A 17,100-nucleotide genomic window follows, 5' to 3' on the forward strand; every position below is an offset into this window, starting at 1 on the left:
TCACCCAACTAGAACGTAACACAGGAACTCTGCCTCATTCACAGCGGATTCTCAGGCATTTAGAACAGCGTGAAGCACAGTAAGTACTCAATAAATATTTCTGGAATTAATGACCTTACTCTTCCTCAGCTGGAGACGGTGAGCTCTGTCTGTCCTCTCCCAACACGAGGTCTCAAGTCTTTGGGGCTACACCCGCAGCTCAGCGCTGACCGTGTGCTCTTGACACCGGGTGGAGGGGTGGTTGGGTACCCACACTGGAAAAACGCGCCTCCCGCGAGGAAAAAGCTTCCCGCCCGACGCCCCCGGCGCTCAGCGAACTCGCGCTCCTCAGAACTCTTTTCCTCGGGCAGCCCCGCCCCTCGGCCCATCAATGGGCACTTCGCCCTCCGGCCGCACGGCGGCGTCTCGCCGGGACGCGGCGGCCGATGGTACAGTCCGTCCTCCCCGCGCGCCTCGAGCAGTGGGTCCTTCCAGTCATAGAAAAGCATTGTGGGAAGACCGCGCGTTCTTTCTCACCACACCTCTCAGAGAGGTGTGCGGCCCTGTACGTCGGCGGTGTGGCCGCTTGGCCTCCGACGGCTGGGGCGCAGGGCAGGAGCGCGCGGCCGCCCTGAGTTTAGTGAGGCTGGCGTCGCGGCCGGGCCGGGTCCGAGGCTCCCGGTTCCTGAACGCGTGTAGGACAGCGGCCTGGTCTGGCCTCCGCCACGTTGTCGGTGAGACCTCAGAAAGCCCAGAAGCGGCCCTGGGTCTGTGTTCCTATGCCGGGAGATGCGGCGAGGGGGGTGAGGGCTTTGGGGTCGATTGGTCATCGAGTGTATGTCAGGGAATTTTTAATAGACGCGGGGGTTTCTTGCGTGTGACAGGGAAAGGCCTCACCGTACAACGGCACGTTTGCCTACCTTGTCACGGTGGGAAATCAGGTCATCGCAGAACTGCCATTTCAGATTTATCTTGATAACTGTGTCGTGGTGCAGAACTTGGCGGAAATCGAATGACCATCACCGGCTCTGCAGGCGAGTTTTCATGTTCCTGCAGAACAGATCAGTTTCCTGGAAATTTTAAGGTTTCAGCCATTTGAAAGACGTTAATTTGGTGTTCGTTACCTAGTCGGATGTTGAGTCGTAAAGGAAACTGTAGAGCTGGGCTTAGTTTTTCTCCCAGCTCATCAACACAATAGTTCATCTCAGCCAGCTGTTTTGGGGACCGCAGCTTTGTGCCGCACAGCATTCCTTACGCGGTTTTCTTGCCGCCTTTGTGTTGCCCGTTCACTTTTGGAAACTAGTGGATGAGGTGTCAAAAAAGGCGTAAACCAAACACTTGTGCAGCCTTTTCCTCCCCTAGTATTTGACATCTTTGGTGTAGGAGCTGCACAAGTAACAGTTATACTCCTATATTAAGTACACATGTGGTTTTGATAATGCCAACGTTAAGTGTATGTTTTTCTTAATAGGTTTTAATTTTTGTTCAGGTTAAAGATGGACGCTTGAAGCTGCTAGCTGACTACTTACGATCTGGGAGCACAAAGATGACCTAAGGTAGGGTGATAGTTTTGAATTAGAAGTTGTCATACAGCAGTTATTTGTGATGTGTATTTTATCTTTCTGGATTGGGGGGCCTTCTCTAGTGGGTATTAGTTTAATTAGTTATTAAGGGTTCACTAGTGTTAGTACTGCCGCATCTGTAAACAAATAGTTAACTGCAAATGGGATAGCTTCTTCCCAGTTTGTCATGAAATCTTTACATGATTTTATGTGAATTGTAAAAAACCACTTGCCAGATCTCAGGCATGTTTTATGTTGACATTTAAAGTCCAGAAGTGCATAACTTAATGCAGCGAAGAAGCATGTACTGAAAGTTTTTAAGATGTGGTGCGTGTAAATGTCAAATTGAGTGCCTTATTTTTCTTTTTAGGATGTCCTCGGTAAGGAACTTGACAACTTGATCTTCAGGAGTTGCTTAGAGTATTTAAAATTTCCAGGATTGCTAAAAAAAATACTGCTTTTGGATAGTCCATAAATGTACATCTAAAACAGTGGGGCTATAAATAAAATCAGTGTGCTTCTTGGAGGTTTGTGTGCTAAGTGATTAACTGCCAGAAAATAGCATTTTTTTACTGAAGGATCATAGGAAGGGTATCTCCCTCTCCCAGCAACTTCAAAATTACGTTAAATCTCAGCTGTTAAGATTAACATTCAGTGATAGCGATCACTGATAGCCTCATGAAATACGGGCTTATGCTAGGCTCCAAGGAGAAACACGTGCTTTCTTGTAGTGCCTCTTGCGTGATGAAGTGAACTAGACTATTTGGTTTCTAGGTCACAGGTGTGCTGTATGTTACTGCATTTTTTTTTTTTAAGCTAAAAGCAAATCTGCCTTCACTTTGCAGGAAAGAACAAATAGTGTATTCGGGCATTCAAAATATTTATTGAAAGCACTGAACTAGGAGCTGGGAACACAATGGTGCACAAACACAGTTCCTCCCTTTGGAAGCTTACCTTTGTTTAAATGGAGGAAATGTCATCACAATTGAAAACTTCGTGAGACAAATTCCATGTATGATAGGATTTGACCGAGTCGGGGAAACCTGAGAAGGCAGTTAGGACTAAGCGTAGGTAAGTATTTATGCAAGGCAAAGCTGACCCCGTGCCATGTACAGAGGCCTTGAGCAAAAAAATGGGTATGACCATAAGTCCAGATTTCTGACTATTGTAGCTTTTCCCTCTAAGTGTCATCATTTAGGTCAGAGTTGAGTGCTTAATGAGGCTTGAAGGTGGCCATTATGGGAGCTCTGGGTGTTACAAAATGAGGCTGAACAGGTAAGAGGCCAGACCACTTAAGGCTCTGTATAAAGCAAGGGGAAATCCACGATGGAAATGCACATTTGCAAGAAAAGGGGTGCTGATGGGCCAACTGCAGGCTACTACCACTGTCTATGCGAGAGATGACCACCTTGGACCAGGGTGGTGGTAAAGTTAAGGAAGAGAGATAGTTTATAGCAGATAGGAGTTAGTAATAAAGGATGTGTCCATAATGACTGCTAGGTGTGTAGCCTTGTACATTTGCAAATCCAGCTGGGGAGCAGCATTTTCAACTAGCTCTATTTGAATTGCCTTAGAAGTCTAAGTGACCCCTTGGTACTACACTGGTTTTTAGTCTAAGCTATAGAAATAAACTGGGAATAAATGAGATCCACTGGGGTAGTGGAAGAGGGCCTAGATTTGAGATACTCAACTGGAGAGGTAGAACAGCGTGAGCTGCAAAGGATAGAATGGTAGAAACAATGGGAAATGCATGAAAGAAACAAAATATTGTAAGGTAGCCTAAAAGTTAACTTGGATTTGGTGACATGAAGGTGATTTTTGAGGTCCACTTTAGTGGACAGATAATTTTTTTTTTTTTGCGGTACGCGGGCCTCTCACTGTTGTGTCCTCTCCCGTTGCAGAGCACAGGCTCCGGACGTGCAGGCTGCGCAGGCTCAGTGGCAACGGCTCACAGGCCCGGCCGCTCCGTGGCATGTGGGATCTTCCCGGACTGGGGCACAAACCCGTGTCCCCTGCATCGTCAGGTGGACTGTCAACCACTGCGCCACCAGGGAAGCCCCTATCCTTTTAAGAAACTTGGAATGGGAGAAAAAAGTGGTAGCTGGAGAAGAATTTGTTGGTGTGAAATTTGGTTGGCTTACTTTTTTTAGATGGTAATCTAGCTGAGAGGAAGCGGCTGAATATATTAGTACTGGAGAGAGCAGGGATGAGAAGGCTGAAGGAGATGGGCTTGAGAGGACAAGTAGAGGGAACAGGAGAAAGGGAAGGACTAGGGTTGATGGCAGTCACGGCGAGGCTTGTCTGTTGGGTAAGGAGAAGATGAAAGATGTCCTGCATGAGTATTTCTGTTTTTCCTGTAGACTGCAATCATCTGCAGAGAGGAAACGTCTGAAATGGTATTTGGGGAGAATTAGCCAGGCAGACTGGAAGGGACCATTTCAGGTAGAGGGTCATGAATTTATAAGCTGAGGTCAACTGAAATCCACACATAGCCTTTTTTTTCTGAAAGCACAAGACAAGGACACTAGAAATTAAAAGCAGCACTTAACAAACTTTTTTTTAACATTTGCAAATAATCGGTGGAACTTAATGCCACAAAATACAGTATTACAAAGAACATGTGAATAAAAATATCTGCAGTGTGAAAGCGATGCTTCAGTCATGCATTTGTGCGTAGGCAGATCCACCCAGAGTTGGGAAGAACCTTTTCATCCCACTTGGTGTACTACTGCACAGCTAGCCGGCTGCAGTCCAGGATTCCAGAACTTTGAACCGAAGCATCTGGTGTTGGTTGTGGCAGACACAAGATAACTTGGGAGTTTCCAGGAAGGAAAACATGGCATCAAGTGAATAAGTTTTAAAATACTGTCTTTCCAGTTACCAAATAAAAAGGCCCTTAGGCACAAATATACTGTAGTTAAACCTTTAAAAGATGCAACAGACTCCATTATTTTCTTCTGAAGAAACACTTCTGCAGGTCCAAGATACTTGAATAATTATAATTCACAGTTTCAAAGTAAAGGTGGCACACACACCCTTCCCACCCCCCCATCCCTAGCCCTTCACTGGGATTAAGTCTCTATCTTGAGGCGTGAAGCTTGGGTAGTTTTTATTGTTTTTGCTGTGTGTTTTCCAGCCAGATTGCTTGTAGACGTCTGAGATTTTTCTTCAATCAGGCTATCTTTAGACCCGTTTCTTCTCTAGAAAAGAATGCATTTGAAAAATACAGAAAGTAAGATTCAGAGAAGAAACTACAGCCAAATCAATTTTATTAACACAAATACTAAGATTTAAGACATCATGTTATATTTAGGAAAGGTATGTAATGTCAAAAGGTGTTCAAATATTCCCTTTATTTAAATAGTTATGATAAACAACATGAAGATTGTGTTTAAATCTTAAAAAAGTTACTCTGACAGTTACATGCATAACAAATCTTACTCATGAAAATCAGGCATAAATCTCAACCCATTCCCCCAATGAAGTGTTATTTCCATGGTAGTTGCTGCTAACCCAGGCTCTCAGGCCTCCTGCTTTTCCAAGGAGGGGCAGAGAGATGAAGAGCATGGGGAGCTGGGAGTAATTTTTACTCTTCCCTGATTGTATTTTCAGTAGTCACTGAAAGAAACCTGTACAACACAATGCCCTGGGGACCCGCATCACTTGGGGCTAGAGCTCCCTGTTAGCTGCGGTGGCCCCATCCTGGAGAAATGGGAGTGGAGCTGCCAGAGCCTGAGCACCACACCCAGGGCTTCTGGAAGTGGGTCATGTCCTCCCACAGCCACAGGTGGAGGCCCTGAGGATGACACCAAAGTGCCTCCACAGCTCCCTCTTCTGCTTAACAGACCTGCTCTTAGCTCCTTTTAGAGATGGCCCAAGCTGTCAGTAGATCTGGCTAACAAGCGTATTTCCTTCCACACAAGTACCTGCCCATACATAATGAGCTACACTCCAGAATTCATTATTTTGAGATTCATTTGGGCTAAAAATAAACTACCCTCTAAGCAGCTGTCTTTCATCTGTTCCTACACTGGCTTGATTTGATTTACTCATATTCAGAGAGGCACCGATGGAGCAACAATTCTGCTAAGCATGAGGAGTACAAATCAAGCTAATTTTGGATCGTCCGACGTTATCTGTTTGGGACAGGTTTCTAGGTAACGGGAGAGGGAGGAGGACACCAGAGCATGAGTAAGGGCAGGGGAATAGAGAGCTAATATATCAAGAATCACTATCTTTTAAGTTTGTTGAGGGTTGAACCTGTCTCTTCTGCCTGCACACCTTAAAGGAATAAGGAAAATGAATCAAAGTCCCTAATCCACCCCACTTTTACCAGGCTTCTGCATGAAAAAGTAAGGTGAGGTATAGGCAGGCCAGGCCACTAGCAGAAATCTGGCATCATTCTGGAACTTAGGAAATGCAGCTTTCCCACTTCCCCATATCATTTGCATCCTTTCTCCACATGGCAACCAGATCAGTTGTTTCCTTTTGGCACTCAGAATAAAATGCAAACAAACTCTTTCCCATGGCATCTAAGGCCCTGCATTATCCACCCTCCTTCCCCTTTACTCTGCTCAGACCTCAAACACCCCCGCCCTTTCCAGCCTCAGCTCTTTCTTCTGCTTCCATCAGCCTTTCACAAATACTCACATGGCTGGCTCCTTCTCTACCTGTGAGTTTCAGCTTTACAGGTCACTTTCTGAGACCATCTTTGCCCTGTCTTTCTAAAGTGAGGTCATATGTTTGTTTTCTAACTCAGACCTTTGTTTCTTCATAATACTTACCTAGTTGTTTTTTAAATTGTTTTACCTGTTTACTTTTACGTATTATGTGTCAAGGCCAGGAGTCAGCAAACATTTTCTGCAAAGGGCCAGATTATAGACTACCTTCTGTCTCTATTGCACATTCTTTTTCCCTCCCCACAAGCAACCCTTTAAAAACATAAAAACAATTATTAGCTCCTGGACTGTACAGAAACAGGCTGCAGACTAACTTTAGCCCTTGGGCTGTAGTTTGCTGACTGTCCCAGTGAGTGCCTTGTCACTCCTTAGATGTGCTCATTAGATAGCTGTTGAATTCAAAATCAAAGGTTCCCAGAGACAAGCTTAGAATCAATGCCACTGATTAAAAGGTGCATGTGAGTTGTTCTTGTATGCAGCACAGTGACGGCTATTCTTTCAACATTTCATGTGTATAATTTTAAGTTTTTTGAGATTCCTAAATGATGGTGATTAGAGAGTCCAGAGTAGTTGGAAAAGCAAAAATACATGAAATTCCCATTTGTATTGAAGCCAACTTAAATTTAAGACCTCAAAAAAAGCTTTGAAAAGTAACAGTGCTTATTAATCTTCCCAGCAACTTTAAGAGGTAGGTTATTATCTACATTGCAAAGAAATTTAATCTTAGAAGTTAAACAATGTTCAGAGTCACACAAGTGGTGTGTGGAGACAAGGAGACACCAATGCAGGTCCTGTCTGAATGTGAAGCCTCAACTAATCATGAATGTAATTTTTTTAAAGTGCTATTGACTTGAAACAAATTGTTTGGATAAACTATTAGCTCTCCCAGATTTATCTAATCAAAAATTACACAGATTTTAGTGGAAGTTGTGGTTAACCACTCAGATCTCCATTCCAGACTGAGGCATTCATTCCCCAGCAGCTTGGAGTGTTGGCTGCCATACAGCTCAAAGCTGAGCCCCTGGGACTTCCCTGGTGGCGCAGTGGTTAAGAATCCGCCTGCCAATGCAGGGGACACGGGTTCAAGCCCTGGTCCGGGGAGATGCCACATGCCACGGAGCAACTAAGCCCATGTGCCACAACCTCTGAGCCTGCACTCTAGAGCCCACGAGCCACAACTACTGAAGCCCGTGTGCCTAGAGCCCATGCTCTACAACAAGAGAAACCACGGCAGTGAGAAGCCCGCACACCGCAATGAAGAGTAGCCCCTGCTTAGCGCAACTAGAGAAAGCTCGCGCACAGCAACAAAGACCCAATGCAGCCAAAAATAAATAAATAAATAACCTTGTTCAAGGTCATGCCCCCTCCCAGGGGCACCCTTTACCCAGTCACTTGCTACATGGTGAGTGTTTAAGGCCCAGCCCCCTTGTCTCCAAGTGGGATGAATCAGAAGAGCCATCTCAGCTCCAGAGCTCCCCATGGGATCATCTGATGCCTTTATTGGGACTATACCACTCAGTTCAACTCTTGCCTATCTCCTAAGAGCACTTTCCAGTATACCTCCTCCATGCAAACCTCCATTGCAGAATCTCTTCCTAGGGAACCTAACCTAAATTAGCACAGGCCTTTTCTGTCCTTGCTCAAGTCACTGACAAAAATGAGTCAAGATAAGCACACAGCAGTATATGATGGATATGCTGGAGTCAGGGTTCTTAGGTTGTCCATGAACTTCCTGAATTGTATGCTTATGTGCATTAAATATGTGCTTACATGCATTTTTATGGGGAAGAGACAGTAGCTATAATTGCCTTTCAAAGGGATCCACAATCCAAACAATCCACTGCAAACAACAGGCTGATACTGATCCATTATAAACATCAAGTTTGTTTCTGGAGTAATGATTTAAACAGATATAAATCCATCCAACAGCCTTACACAGCCTCCATGTTTTTCTATCGCATTAAAAAGAAATACAATGAAAGATGATGTCAAACACCTTGCTGAAATGTCTGCTACAGTGCTCCCCTGATAACAGCTATCTAATTCAGCTGAGTGTCACATTGATTTTGTTAAGGCAGCTAGATGCTTTGCCATGTCCTTGAGTTCCGTTTTGACCACATTTTCTAAACATTTCCAGAAGAAAAGTAATTCTCTTTGATGAAGAAGACAAATAAAATAGGACTTGAGTAATTCTCTGTCTGCCATCAGTTAACGATCGAACATGGGCCCCCTCTAAGTCTACCACTTTATCCCTGTTTCTCTGGCTCAAAAAATAATCTAGACATACTTTTTAAAATTAGTGAAGCCCATTGTTTCTTTATTCTGGCTCCAAACAATCTTACGATCTTTGTTATCATTGGCTTTGCCCCAAGCCTCAGATCATTTTAGACCTTACACTACCTCTAGCTCTCACCCCTAATGTAACTCTTCCCAGCTTGTGCCTTGTCTTGATCACACACCCTTCCTTCCTTCTCCTTCCATGTTTTGTACATGTTTTTTTTTAAACACAGAATCTTGTCATCAGTACAACACCTTCTTAAAACTTGATTATTACCTACTTGATGAACTGTGGAGCCACCAGAACCCTGAGCATCTGAAGATCGGGTCACAGGAAGTGGAGGTACAAGATCCGTTTTTGAACTGCAGAGAGTCAGTTTTAGAATTAATGACTGAGGCAGTACCTAGAATCACAGTCTGAGTTGGAAAAGGGCTATAGCAAAGTAAGCATGTTTTACATGTCTTTGTCTTCCTTACACTGCCCACCACAGTGCTTTACACAGATAGGCATTTAATAAATGTTTTTGAATTCAGTGGGTTAAGTAACTTGCCCAAAATCAGAGCAAATAACTAGAAGAACCAAGAATATAACATAGGTATGGTTCCCATGTGCTTTTCTTACTGTGATATGTTGTATAAATGGATTTTTGATTTGTTTCTAGAGAAACACTTATTGGCCATTTATTCTTTTTTTATAAACCTATGGAGCTATAGACAGCAATGGCCTACATTTTACAAGCAAAACAGAACAAAAAGAAACCCAGCCTATATCTCTCTCCAACGGGCTAGCCTATCTCCCAATTTGTTAATGTTTATCAAAGTTTTAAGCCTTAATTCAGAGTTTAATGGCTGACACTCCTACCCAGCAATACCAAGTACATGAATTTCCATGACTATAGTACTTTTACAAATGGATGCATAGTTATTTCATTAACACATTCATTTAACATATAGTACCTATCATGTCAAGCTGAGATATGGCCACTTTCCTCGAAAGAGAAACTAAATAACACAAAGAAACAAACTACTGTAATATATAACATTTGCTGTGGTAAAAGAAGACAAAATGCCATCAGTTCCAAAAGAAACTCTTATGCCAACTTCTCTCAAATATGGATGCATTTATTATTCAAAATAGAATAGCTCATGCATTTTCTCTTTCTTCTGAAAGCTTCAGTGCATAGCTTGGAAGGGCCATAATTCAGCCTAAGTATAGTCTAGGTCTGTGCTATCCAGTATGGCAGCCACTAGCCACACATGGCTGCTTAAGTTTAAATTAATGAAAATTAATAATATTAGATTTTTAGTTTCTAGGTCACAGTAGCCACATTTCAAACACCCCATAGCCACAGATATAGAACACTTCCATCACTGCAGAAAGTTCTATTGTACTGTGCTGTTCTGGAGCCATGAGCGTGATGATGTACTCACACTTGCCTACTTACTTCACTTCTGAGAGAACGGATCGCTCTCCATCTGAACACTGGGACCTGCGATACTGGCGGTAACTTCGAGGTGAATGAGAATGCCGGATGCGGACTGGGTCACCTTGAGTCCTAAACAAGACACCAAAAACCGTGGAGACAAACATAGCACAAGTCAGAACAGGATAATTTGGAGATTTTCCTTAATATTGAAACTGCAAAGGAGTAATAACTTTGAGAGTTTTAAAAAGAACTTGATTCCTCTAAGCGTGGAAAGCCTAAGTGGCTTCAATCTCACAAGTTAACAAAAGAAAACTGCCTCCATCATACATGAAAATAAAACTTTATAGTACAGTTGACCCTTGATCAATACTGGGTTAGGGATACCAACCCTGAGCGAAGTCGAAAATCCCCATATAACTTTACAGTCTGCCCTCCATGAATGAATCCCTCCATGGATTCAGCCAACCAGGATCCTTATTTAGTGTAAAAAATACCAGTATAAGTGGATCACCTACAAACAGGCAGTTAATAAGAGAGAGAGTGATTGCAGTACAGAATGAATAATTAGCTTTAATACCCTCTTTTCTACTTCTTCCTCTATAGTTATTTTTAATTTTAGTTAAAATGTAAAGACAAAGCACTGAATGGAACACCACTGAAGAGTAAGAATGGATTACTCATTTACAACTATTAATAAAACATTTTTAAAAAGATTTTCAAAGACATACTCACTCTATTTTAGTGTATGGAATCTCTTTTAATTGTTCTTCTGACAGTCCAGATGGATCCACAAGTTCCTTTCTAGAAGGGAATGACCATGAGAATTAAAGTTTTGATACTGATATAAACACTAACACCTTTCACAATTGGCAGGTGAGTTTCCCCCTTTCTAACCTTGTTGCAAAACACGGTGTTAATAAAACTAATAGAGGTATAAGCCAGGAACAAAGATTTTAAAACTAGGATGTATTTCAGGAAAAAAATGGGAGGAAAACCTTTTCTATAGCTCTTCTACCTTCTTCCAGTTTTTCTATATCCGGAATGTAGATGACTCTCCAGCCACCTCCCATTTCCCTACAAAAGATCTGCTTCTCTCCCCTGTAGCAGGTGTCTTTTTTTCTTACAAATTTCTTTTCCTTGATATTTATTTATACAATATTGGCCTGTCTGAGGCTCATTTATAGGCGAGGCTAACTGGCCTCAGGAGAGGAGATGTCAGGGCTGCCTGCAGAGGTCTGCTGGTGTGGTAAGGCACCACCACTGAGTGCCAGGCTCCACAGAATGACAGCAGTGAAGGCCACCTGACAGGCTTCAGCCCGAGGCTGCCTCTTGGTGTCGGTGGTCCTCCTTGTAAATGCCTTCAAACCACATGGGTTTTAAAAACAGTACTCACTGAATATGCTTCCATAACTCTTCTTTTGCTTGAATATCAGGACTTCTCCTATAAATAGAAAAAACAACACTCATCTCTGAAAACACGCTTCATCTAACATCTAATCTCTAACTTTAGAAGAGCTACAACATTAACAGTTTCCAGACTGTGAAGTTCTTATTTGCCAGCTGACACCAGACAAGGAAAGACTGGACAGGGAGGGCTAATGTGGGATGGTTAGTACAAAGATACCAGACAATTAATCTGCTAGCCCACTAAAAAAAAAAAAAATCACATAAAAATCAGCCATAACCAGGGCTTCATTTAATGAAAGAGCTTAGAACTACAGGGGCAAATCTACACACCCTCCAGTGGTGGTTTTACAATGAAGAATGATTTGAGGCTTCTGTTTCTGGTCCTGCTAATTACTTCTAAGAAAAGGCAAAAGAATTCATCCTGATTCTATTAATATGAACGAGTCTCAACGTGATCTGCGATTACCTAGTGGAAGCAGCCCCGCAAGGGCAAAGAAAATGGTGGGACAGCCAGATTGGCAGACTGTGCGCCACTGACCCACTGTCCTTTCTTGTTGCATCTGACGTTGCATTTCCGGGCCACGGCGTGGGCCCACAAAGCTGGAACCTATCTGTGGCCTGTGCTGCTACCCCCCACATGCCCTTCTCCATCCTATATACAGAGCCCACATCAGATCTCTTCTGCTCCAAGAACTACTTGAATAGAAACCGTACCACTACTTTTAATTTCCTAGAATGAGAAATTCAAAGCCAGCATTCAGGTGTTCACACTCCCCATAATAGCAATGAAAACTGGAAATCTATGATCACAGCAATTGTTGCCACAGAATGATTTTTTTTTTCCTAGTGAGAAAATAAGCTTTCGTCAGTCCTTTCAAGAGAACCAAGGTCTAATAAAGGCCCCAAGAAACGACCCAAACCCTAACAATTAAAATGCCTGGAGCTAAACAAAGCCACTGATATTCTGTCCTGTGGAATTTTACATTCATAATCTGTATCAGCATTTCTGGGCTCAATATTACTTTCAGCGTATGATATTATCATTGCTTTCGTTTTTCTCAGTTAATAAGGGCATTGCTGAAGCATTCTGGTAGGGCTTTCTGAGCTCACAGAATACAATAAACTACTTTCTAGCAATTGAATTGACTAAGTGGTTTTTCCTTTGTGGAGAAAATAAAAATCTGTAAAGACCTTTTAATCAACTCAAAAGGAGTCAAACACAGAAGATAAGGGGAAGGAGGACTTCCCTGGTGGCGCAGTGGTTAAGAATCCACCTGCCAATGCAGGGGACATGGGTTCGAGCCCCAGTCCGGGAAGATCCCACATGCCGCGGAGCAACCAAGCCATGCACCACAACTACTGAGCCTGTGCTCTAGAGCCCGCGAGCCACAACCACTGAAGCCCGTGCGCCACAACTACTGAAGCCTGTGCACCGAGAGCCCGTGCTCCGCAACGAGAAGCCACCGCAATGAGAAGCCCGCCCACCACAACAAAGAGTAACCCCCACTCGCTGCAACCAGAGAAAGCCACGCGCAGCAACAAAGACCCAACACAGCCAAATATAAATTAACTAATTAAAAAAAATTTTTTTAAAAAGAAGATAAGGGGGAGGAGATGAAGCCTTGGTCTCAGACATATAAAATATGGTATTGTTAAAGGTAGAGTTTGTTGTAAAGAATAAAATTGTATGCTTAAAAAACTTAAATGCTTCTTTGGAAGGATTTCCTATATGGGATCTGCCTTTCCTACATTTGGCTGGTCTGATTCACTAGACAATACGTTAACGCATTCAATGATACTGCCAGAGAAGGTGCTAATATTAAAAGCACTAAGCTATTATTCTGTTCCCAGAGAGAGATGGTTCCATTGTAATTATACATCAGCATCTGATTCTCACAGGAAGTCACCCAATAATCCACAGTATTATATAATATCTAGGTTAGGAAGCTACTCTGCTGGGAATCATTCTTATTTCAGGAAGGTGCAGTAGTGAGGCTATCTTCAAGTTAGAGCAGGGTGTCTCAACCTCAGCACTACTGACATTTTGGGCCAGATAATTCTTAGTTGCCGGGGGCTGTCCTGTGCACTGCAGGATGATTAGTAGCACCCACAGCCTTGACCCTTAGATACAGTAACACCTTCTCAGTGGGACGACCAAAAATGACTCTGGACATTGCCAAACGTCCCCTGGGGGGGGAAAACTGCCCCAGATTGGAAACCACTGGTCAAAGTTATGATGAGGAAGTAAAACAGCTAAGGTTTCGTGAAGGAACAAAGAGGCCAAGTTATTGTAAAGATCCAGTATGTGGCTACTGAATAGTGTTGAAGAGAATGACACTGAGGCAGGAACTAAATCTTAAAAGAATGAAGGAATAATCGGATGGCATGAGGCTCAAAGCTAAGTGCTTTGAGGGAGGAGGGGAGGAGAATGAGAAAAAGCAATGAGAGGCAAGGAGGACACGCCCCCCCCAGGCCACCACACAAGGCCTAGTGGTGGTGAAAGATGATGAATATGAGCAACATACAAAAAACTGGTAACAATAGATATTTCTGAGTGTTGGAATTGCAAGTAATTTTTTATTTTCTTATTTATACTTTCCTATCTTGTCAGGTTTTTTTTGTTTTGTTTTGTTTTTTGCAGTATGCAGGCCTCTCACTGCTGTGGCCTCTCCCGTTGCGGAGCACAGGCTCCGGACGTGCAGGCCCAGCAGCCATGGCTCACGGGCCCAGCCACTCCACGGCATGTGGGATCCTCCCGGACCCGTGTCCCCTGCATCGGCAGGCGGACTCTCAACCACTGCGCCACCAGGGAAGCCCTGATGTTTTTCTTTTAGCCAAGAGAATTTCTTACGTTAATTATCAGAAAAGAAAAAAAAAAGGTATTTTCATGTTTTAAAAAGCTACTACGGGGGGAGAGGGATAAATTAAGAGTTTGAGATTAACATATACATACTACTATATGTAAAAAAGATAAACAACAAGGACCTACTGTACAGCACAGGAAACTATATTCAACATCTTGTAATAACCTATAAGGGAAAAGAATCTGAAAAAGCATATGTACAACTGAATCACTTTGCTGTACACCTGAAACTAACACAACATTGTAAATCAACTATATGTCAATTTTTTAAAAAAAGTTATTAATGCTACAATTCCACAAGAAATGCCTTTCATTCCCATCTCAGAAAAATTAGCAGAAATGTTACCTTAAAAGAACATCAGTCCTTCTAGCCATAAATATTGGTCTTAAAAAATTCAGGAATTTAGTCTATGTGTTTAAATTCTACAGCAACATAATAGTCATATATTTAACCAAACTGAGTTCTGAAATGCCAGCAGTTTCAAACAGCGTTAAGACAAGGAAAAGTTCCAAGGCTAAAAAAAAAAAAAAAAAAAATGCTAATCTCCAACTGCTAGGCTACTTGTGATTTAATAAATGTAAACACAGGCTACATGCTAATGAGAACTATATCATTTTTATGCTGACAACTGCACAAATTTCATCAATAATTTAGGATGATTTCATTAGGTGCAGCTCAACATCATTTTGTGGATTCAGGAAGCTGTGGAATTTTAACAGCCATTTTTCTTAATTAAAAGGCTTAATTATGTACGTGTTTTACTTGAACTCTCCAAATAAATTCCTAAGGAAATAAAACCATGAGTTGTCCATAGGTACAATGTATATATAAAATATACATGCAGTCCAGTATTAGTCCAATATCTTTCAAAAGTATCCCTCATACACACCTTATACCAATAACTCAAATTAATATTCACCTTTCAGAGAAATTTCTTTGATAAGACATCATTTAGAAATAATTTTTCTTCTTCCTTATAATCTTCTTCTGCATCCTCCAAATACTCTAATTATATTACCTAGAAAATATTACACTATAATATATGGCAATATATTATATATAGTGTATATATATAATATATGGCATATATTATATATAGTGTATATATATGGCATATATTATATATATAGTGTATATATAATATATGCCATATATTATATAGTACAGCATATAACATATGCTATATATTATAGTATAGTAGATAATATACTACGCTTTGTGTATTATATTATACTGAAAATAAAATAATAAGTATGACCTCATTTGACTTATTATTTTTGTGATCTTATACTGACCACTGCCATAGAAGGAAATTTAGAGCTGAAAATGTGTTACTAAGAAAACTAAGTTTACAAAACATCTTTATTTAAAGAATTCAAAGCACTTAACATATATCTCAGTAATTCCTCATCATATTCCTGAGTGGTGAGAATAGATATGATTAGGAGATGTCTTAATCTTCCCCTCCTTCCCTCTCCCCCTCTCAGAATTAAAGAAAGATTAGAAAGCCACAGAGCCCAGAAACCTAGCTGCTGAAGATCGCTCAGGAGTCACTTCCAGGGACTTCACGCTAAATCTTTATCTAAGGCCCAGTCTTCTGTTTTGTGTTTAACTGGGAACATCATTCTACCCTGACAACCTCATCTTCCACAGTAGCATTTTTCAATAGAAGTAGTAAGACATTATTGCCACCAGGGGGAGCCTGAGCCTTCACGCACACACAGGTTGAACCTCTGAGAACTTAACTGTTTCAGCTTTGATTCCTCCTCCAAATATCTCAGTGAGTAAAAATTCATCCACGTAGAAAAGAAGTTTCATCTAAGTTTCCTAATGATAAGAAAACGTTAATGGCAATGCAGCTGAAAAATAAACTGGATAAAACCGTACTTCTCACATTTTTCTAGATGATCTCCAATTATACTTCAGTTTAATGTGTTTTAGGAGAGAAGATTTTGTATTTTATACTACTGTATGTCTCTGGCATTTAATAATAAACACAAGTTTCTAGTTTATCACTGGATATTTAAAAAACAATGAGTGAATCATGTATGAATGATGTATCATAACATTCATCCTCAGTGGATACCTCTACATGGGCAATTTACAGACACCGTAGTAGGAATTCAAGAATATGGAAGTAACTGAGAGATATGTGGTTTACTATATATCTGAAATGCTACATATACTCATAAATATATCTAAAGAACAATTTTAATTACTTTCTTCAGATGGTCCTCTAACCATGTTTTAACTTAAAAAAAAAAAAAAGCTGTAGTGATTCCTAAATTCTCAAATTCTAATTTTCATGTGAGTTGGGCCCCACCCGACTCTCTTCACTTCTCAGCTCTTCCTCATTTCAAGGGAAAAAATATCAAGTACCTTGTTTATACAGATAAACTGAGACCTGGAGAACTTACTAATTACAGTAACTGCAATTAAGTATTTATGCTGTCACTTGACGTATGTGATCTGTTTTATGTTCAGCAAAATCTCATGAGGATGGTATCATCTGTGTTGTAGACACGACACTAGAAGTTTGTGGAGATTAGGTAATAAGCTAACACTCGGAGACGCAGAAGGCAGACAGAGGTCTGGTCTGACGATAGCACCCAGCAGATATTTTCTTAATTGTCAACAAACCTCGGGTTTTTAATGTCATAGCTCAAATAAAAGGCAGAGCCCAGTTTGTCCTAAATAAAGTAATCCATCATCTTGTAGAATTTGAACACTTTTATCCAGTTGCCTACCTGACATTTCCATTTGATCACCCACTTAGTTTTTCAAACCTAATGGAACAAAAATCTTGTCACTTCCCACACATCCCCAGACCACCTCACTCCATCTCATGGATGGAGTGGGTAAAAAGGCATGTCTATCCCTTAATCCATCAACTCAAATCATCCAC

At 41.5% G+C, this 17,100-nt stretch overlaps 1 protein-coding gene, 1 long non-coding RNA gene and 1 other non-coding gene across 4 annotated transcripts in view; 2 read left to right on the forward strand and 1 right to left on the reverse strand.

Annotated features, from left to right (window-relative positions):
* The first annotated feature begins 498 nt into the window (after positions 1-498).
* LOC112398680 (uncharacterized) lies at positions 499-2,067 on the forward strand. Its single transcript, XR_003003043.1, has 3 exons — positions 499-713; positions 1,469-1,535; positions 1,912-2,067. It is a non-coding gene; the product is annotated as an uncharacterized LOC112398680 (long non-coding RNA).
* LOC112398707 (small nucleolar RNA SNORA13) lies at positions 1,248-1,382 on the forward strand. The gene has a single exon (XR_003003045.1). It is a non-coding gene; the product is annotated as a small nucleolar RNA SNORA13 (small nucleolar RNA).
* Positions 2,068-3,977: 1,910 nt separating the features above from the next.
* Positions 3,978-17,100, reverse strand: part of EPB41L4A (erythrocyte membrane protein band 4.1 like 4A) — a 254,773-nt gene continuing 241,650 nt past the window's right edge. The window contains exons 19-23 of one of the 2 annotated variants that reach the window (XM_024743369.1): positions 11,318-11,365; positions 10,657-10,725; positions 9,943-10,053; positions 8,779-8,860; positions 3,978-4,741 (exon numbers count right to left, since the gene is read on the reverse strand). In XM_024743369.1, coding sequence (XP_024599137.1) covers positions 4,613-4,741; positions 8,779-8,860; positions 9,943-10,053; positions 10,657-10,725; positions 11,318-11,365 — 439 coding nt within the window. In that variant the 3' untranslated portion in view covers positions 3,978-4,612. Of the gene's footprint in view, positions 4,742-8,774; positions 8,861-9,942; positions 10,054-10,656; positions 10,726-11,317; positions 11,366-17,100 lie in introns of both variants that reach the window. The other variant, XM_024743370.1, reaches the window with a different exon arrangement.

The sequence above is a fragment of the Neophocaena asiaeorientalis genome, unplaced genomic scaffold (assembly GCF_003031525.2).
Source record: "Neophocaena asiaeorientalis asiaeorientalis breed wild unplaced genomic scaffold, Neophocaena_asiaeorientalis_V1.1 scaffold26, whole genome shotgun sequence".
NCBI classification, from domain to species: Eukaryota; Metazoa; Chordata; class Mammalia; order Artiodactyla; family Phocoenidae; genus Neophocaena; species Neophocaena asiaeorientalis.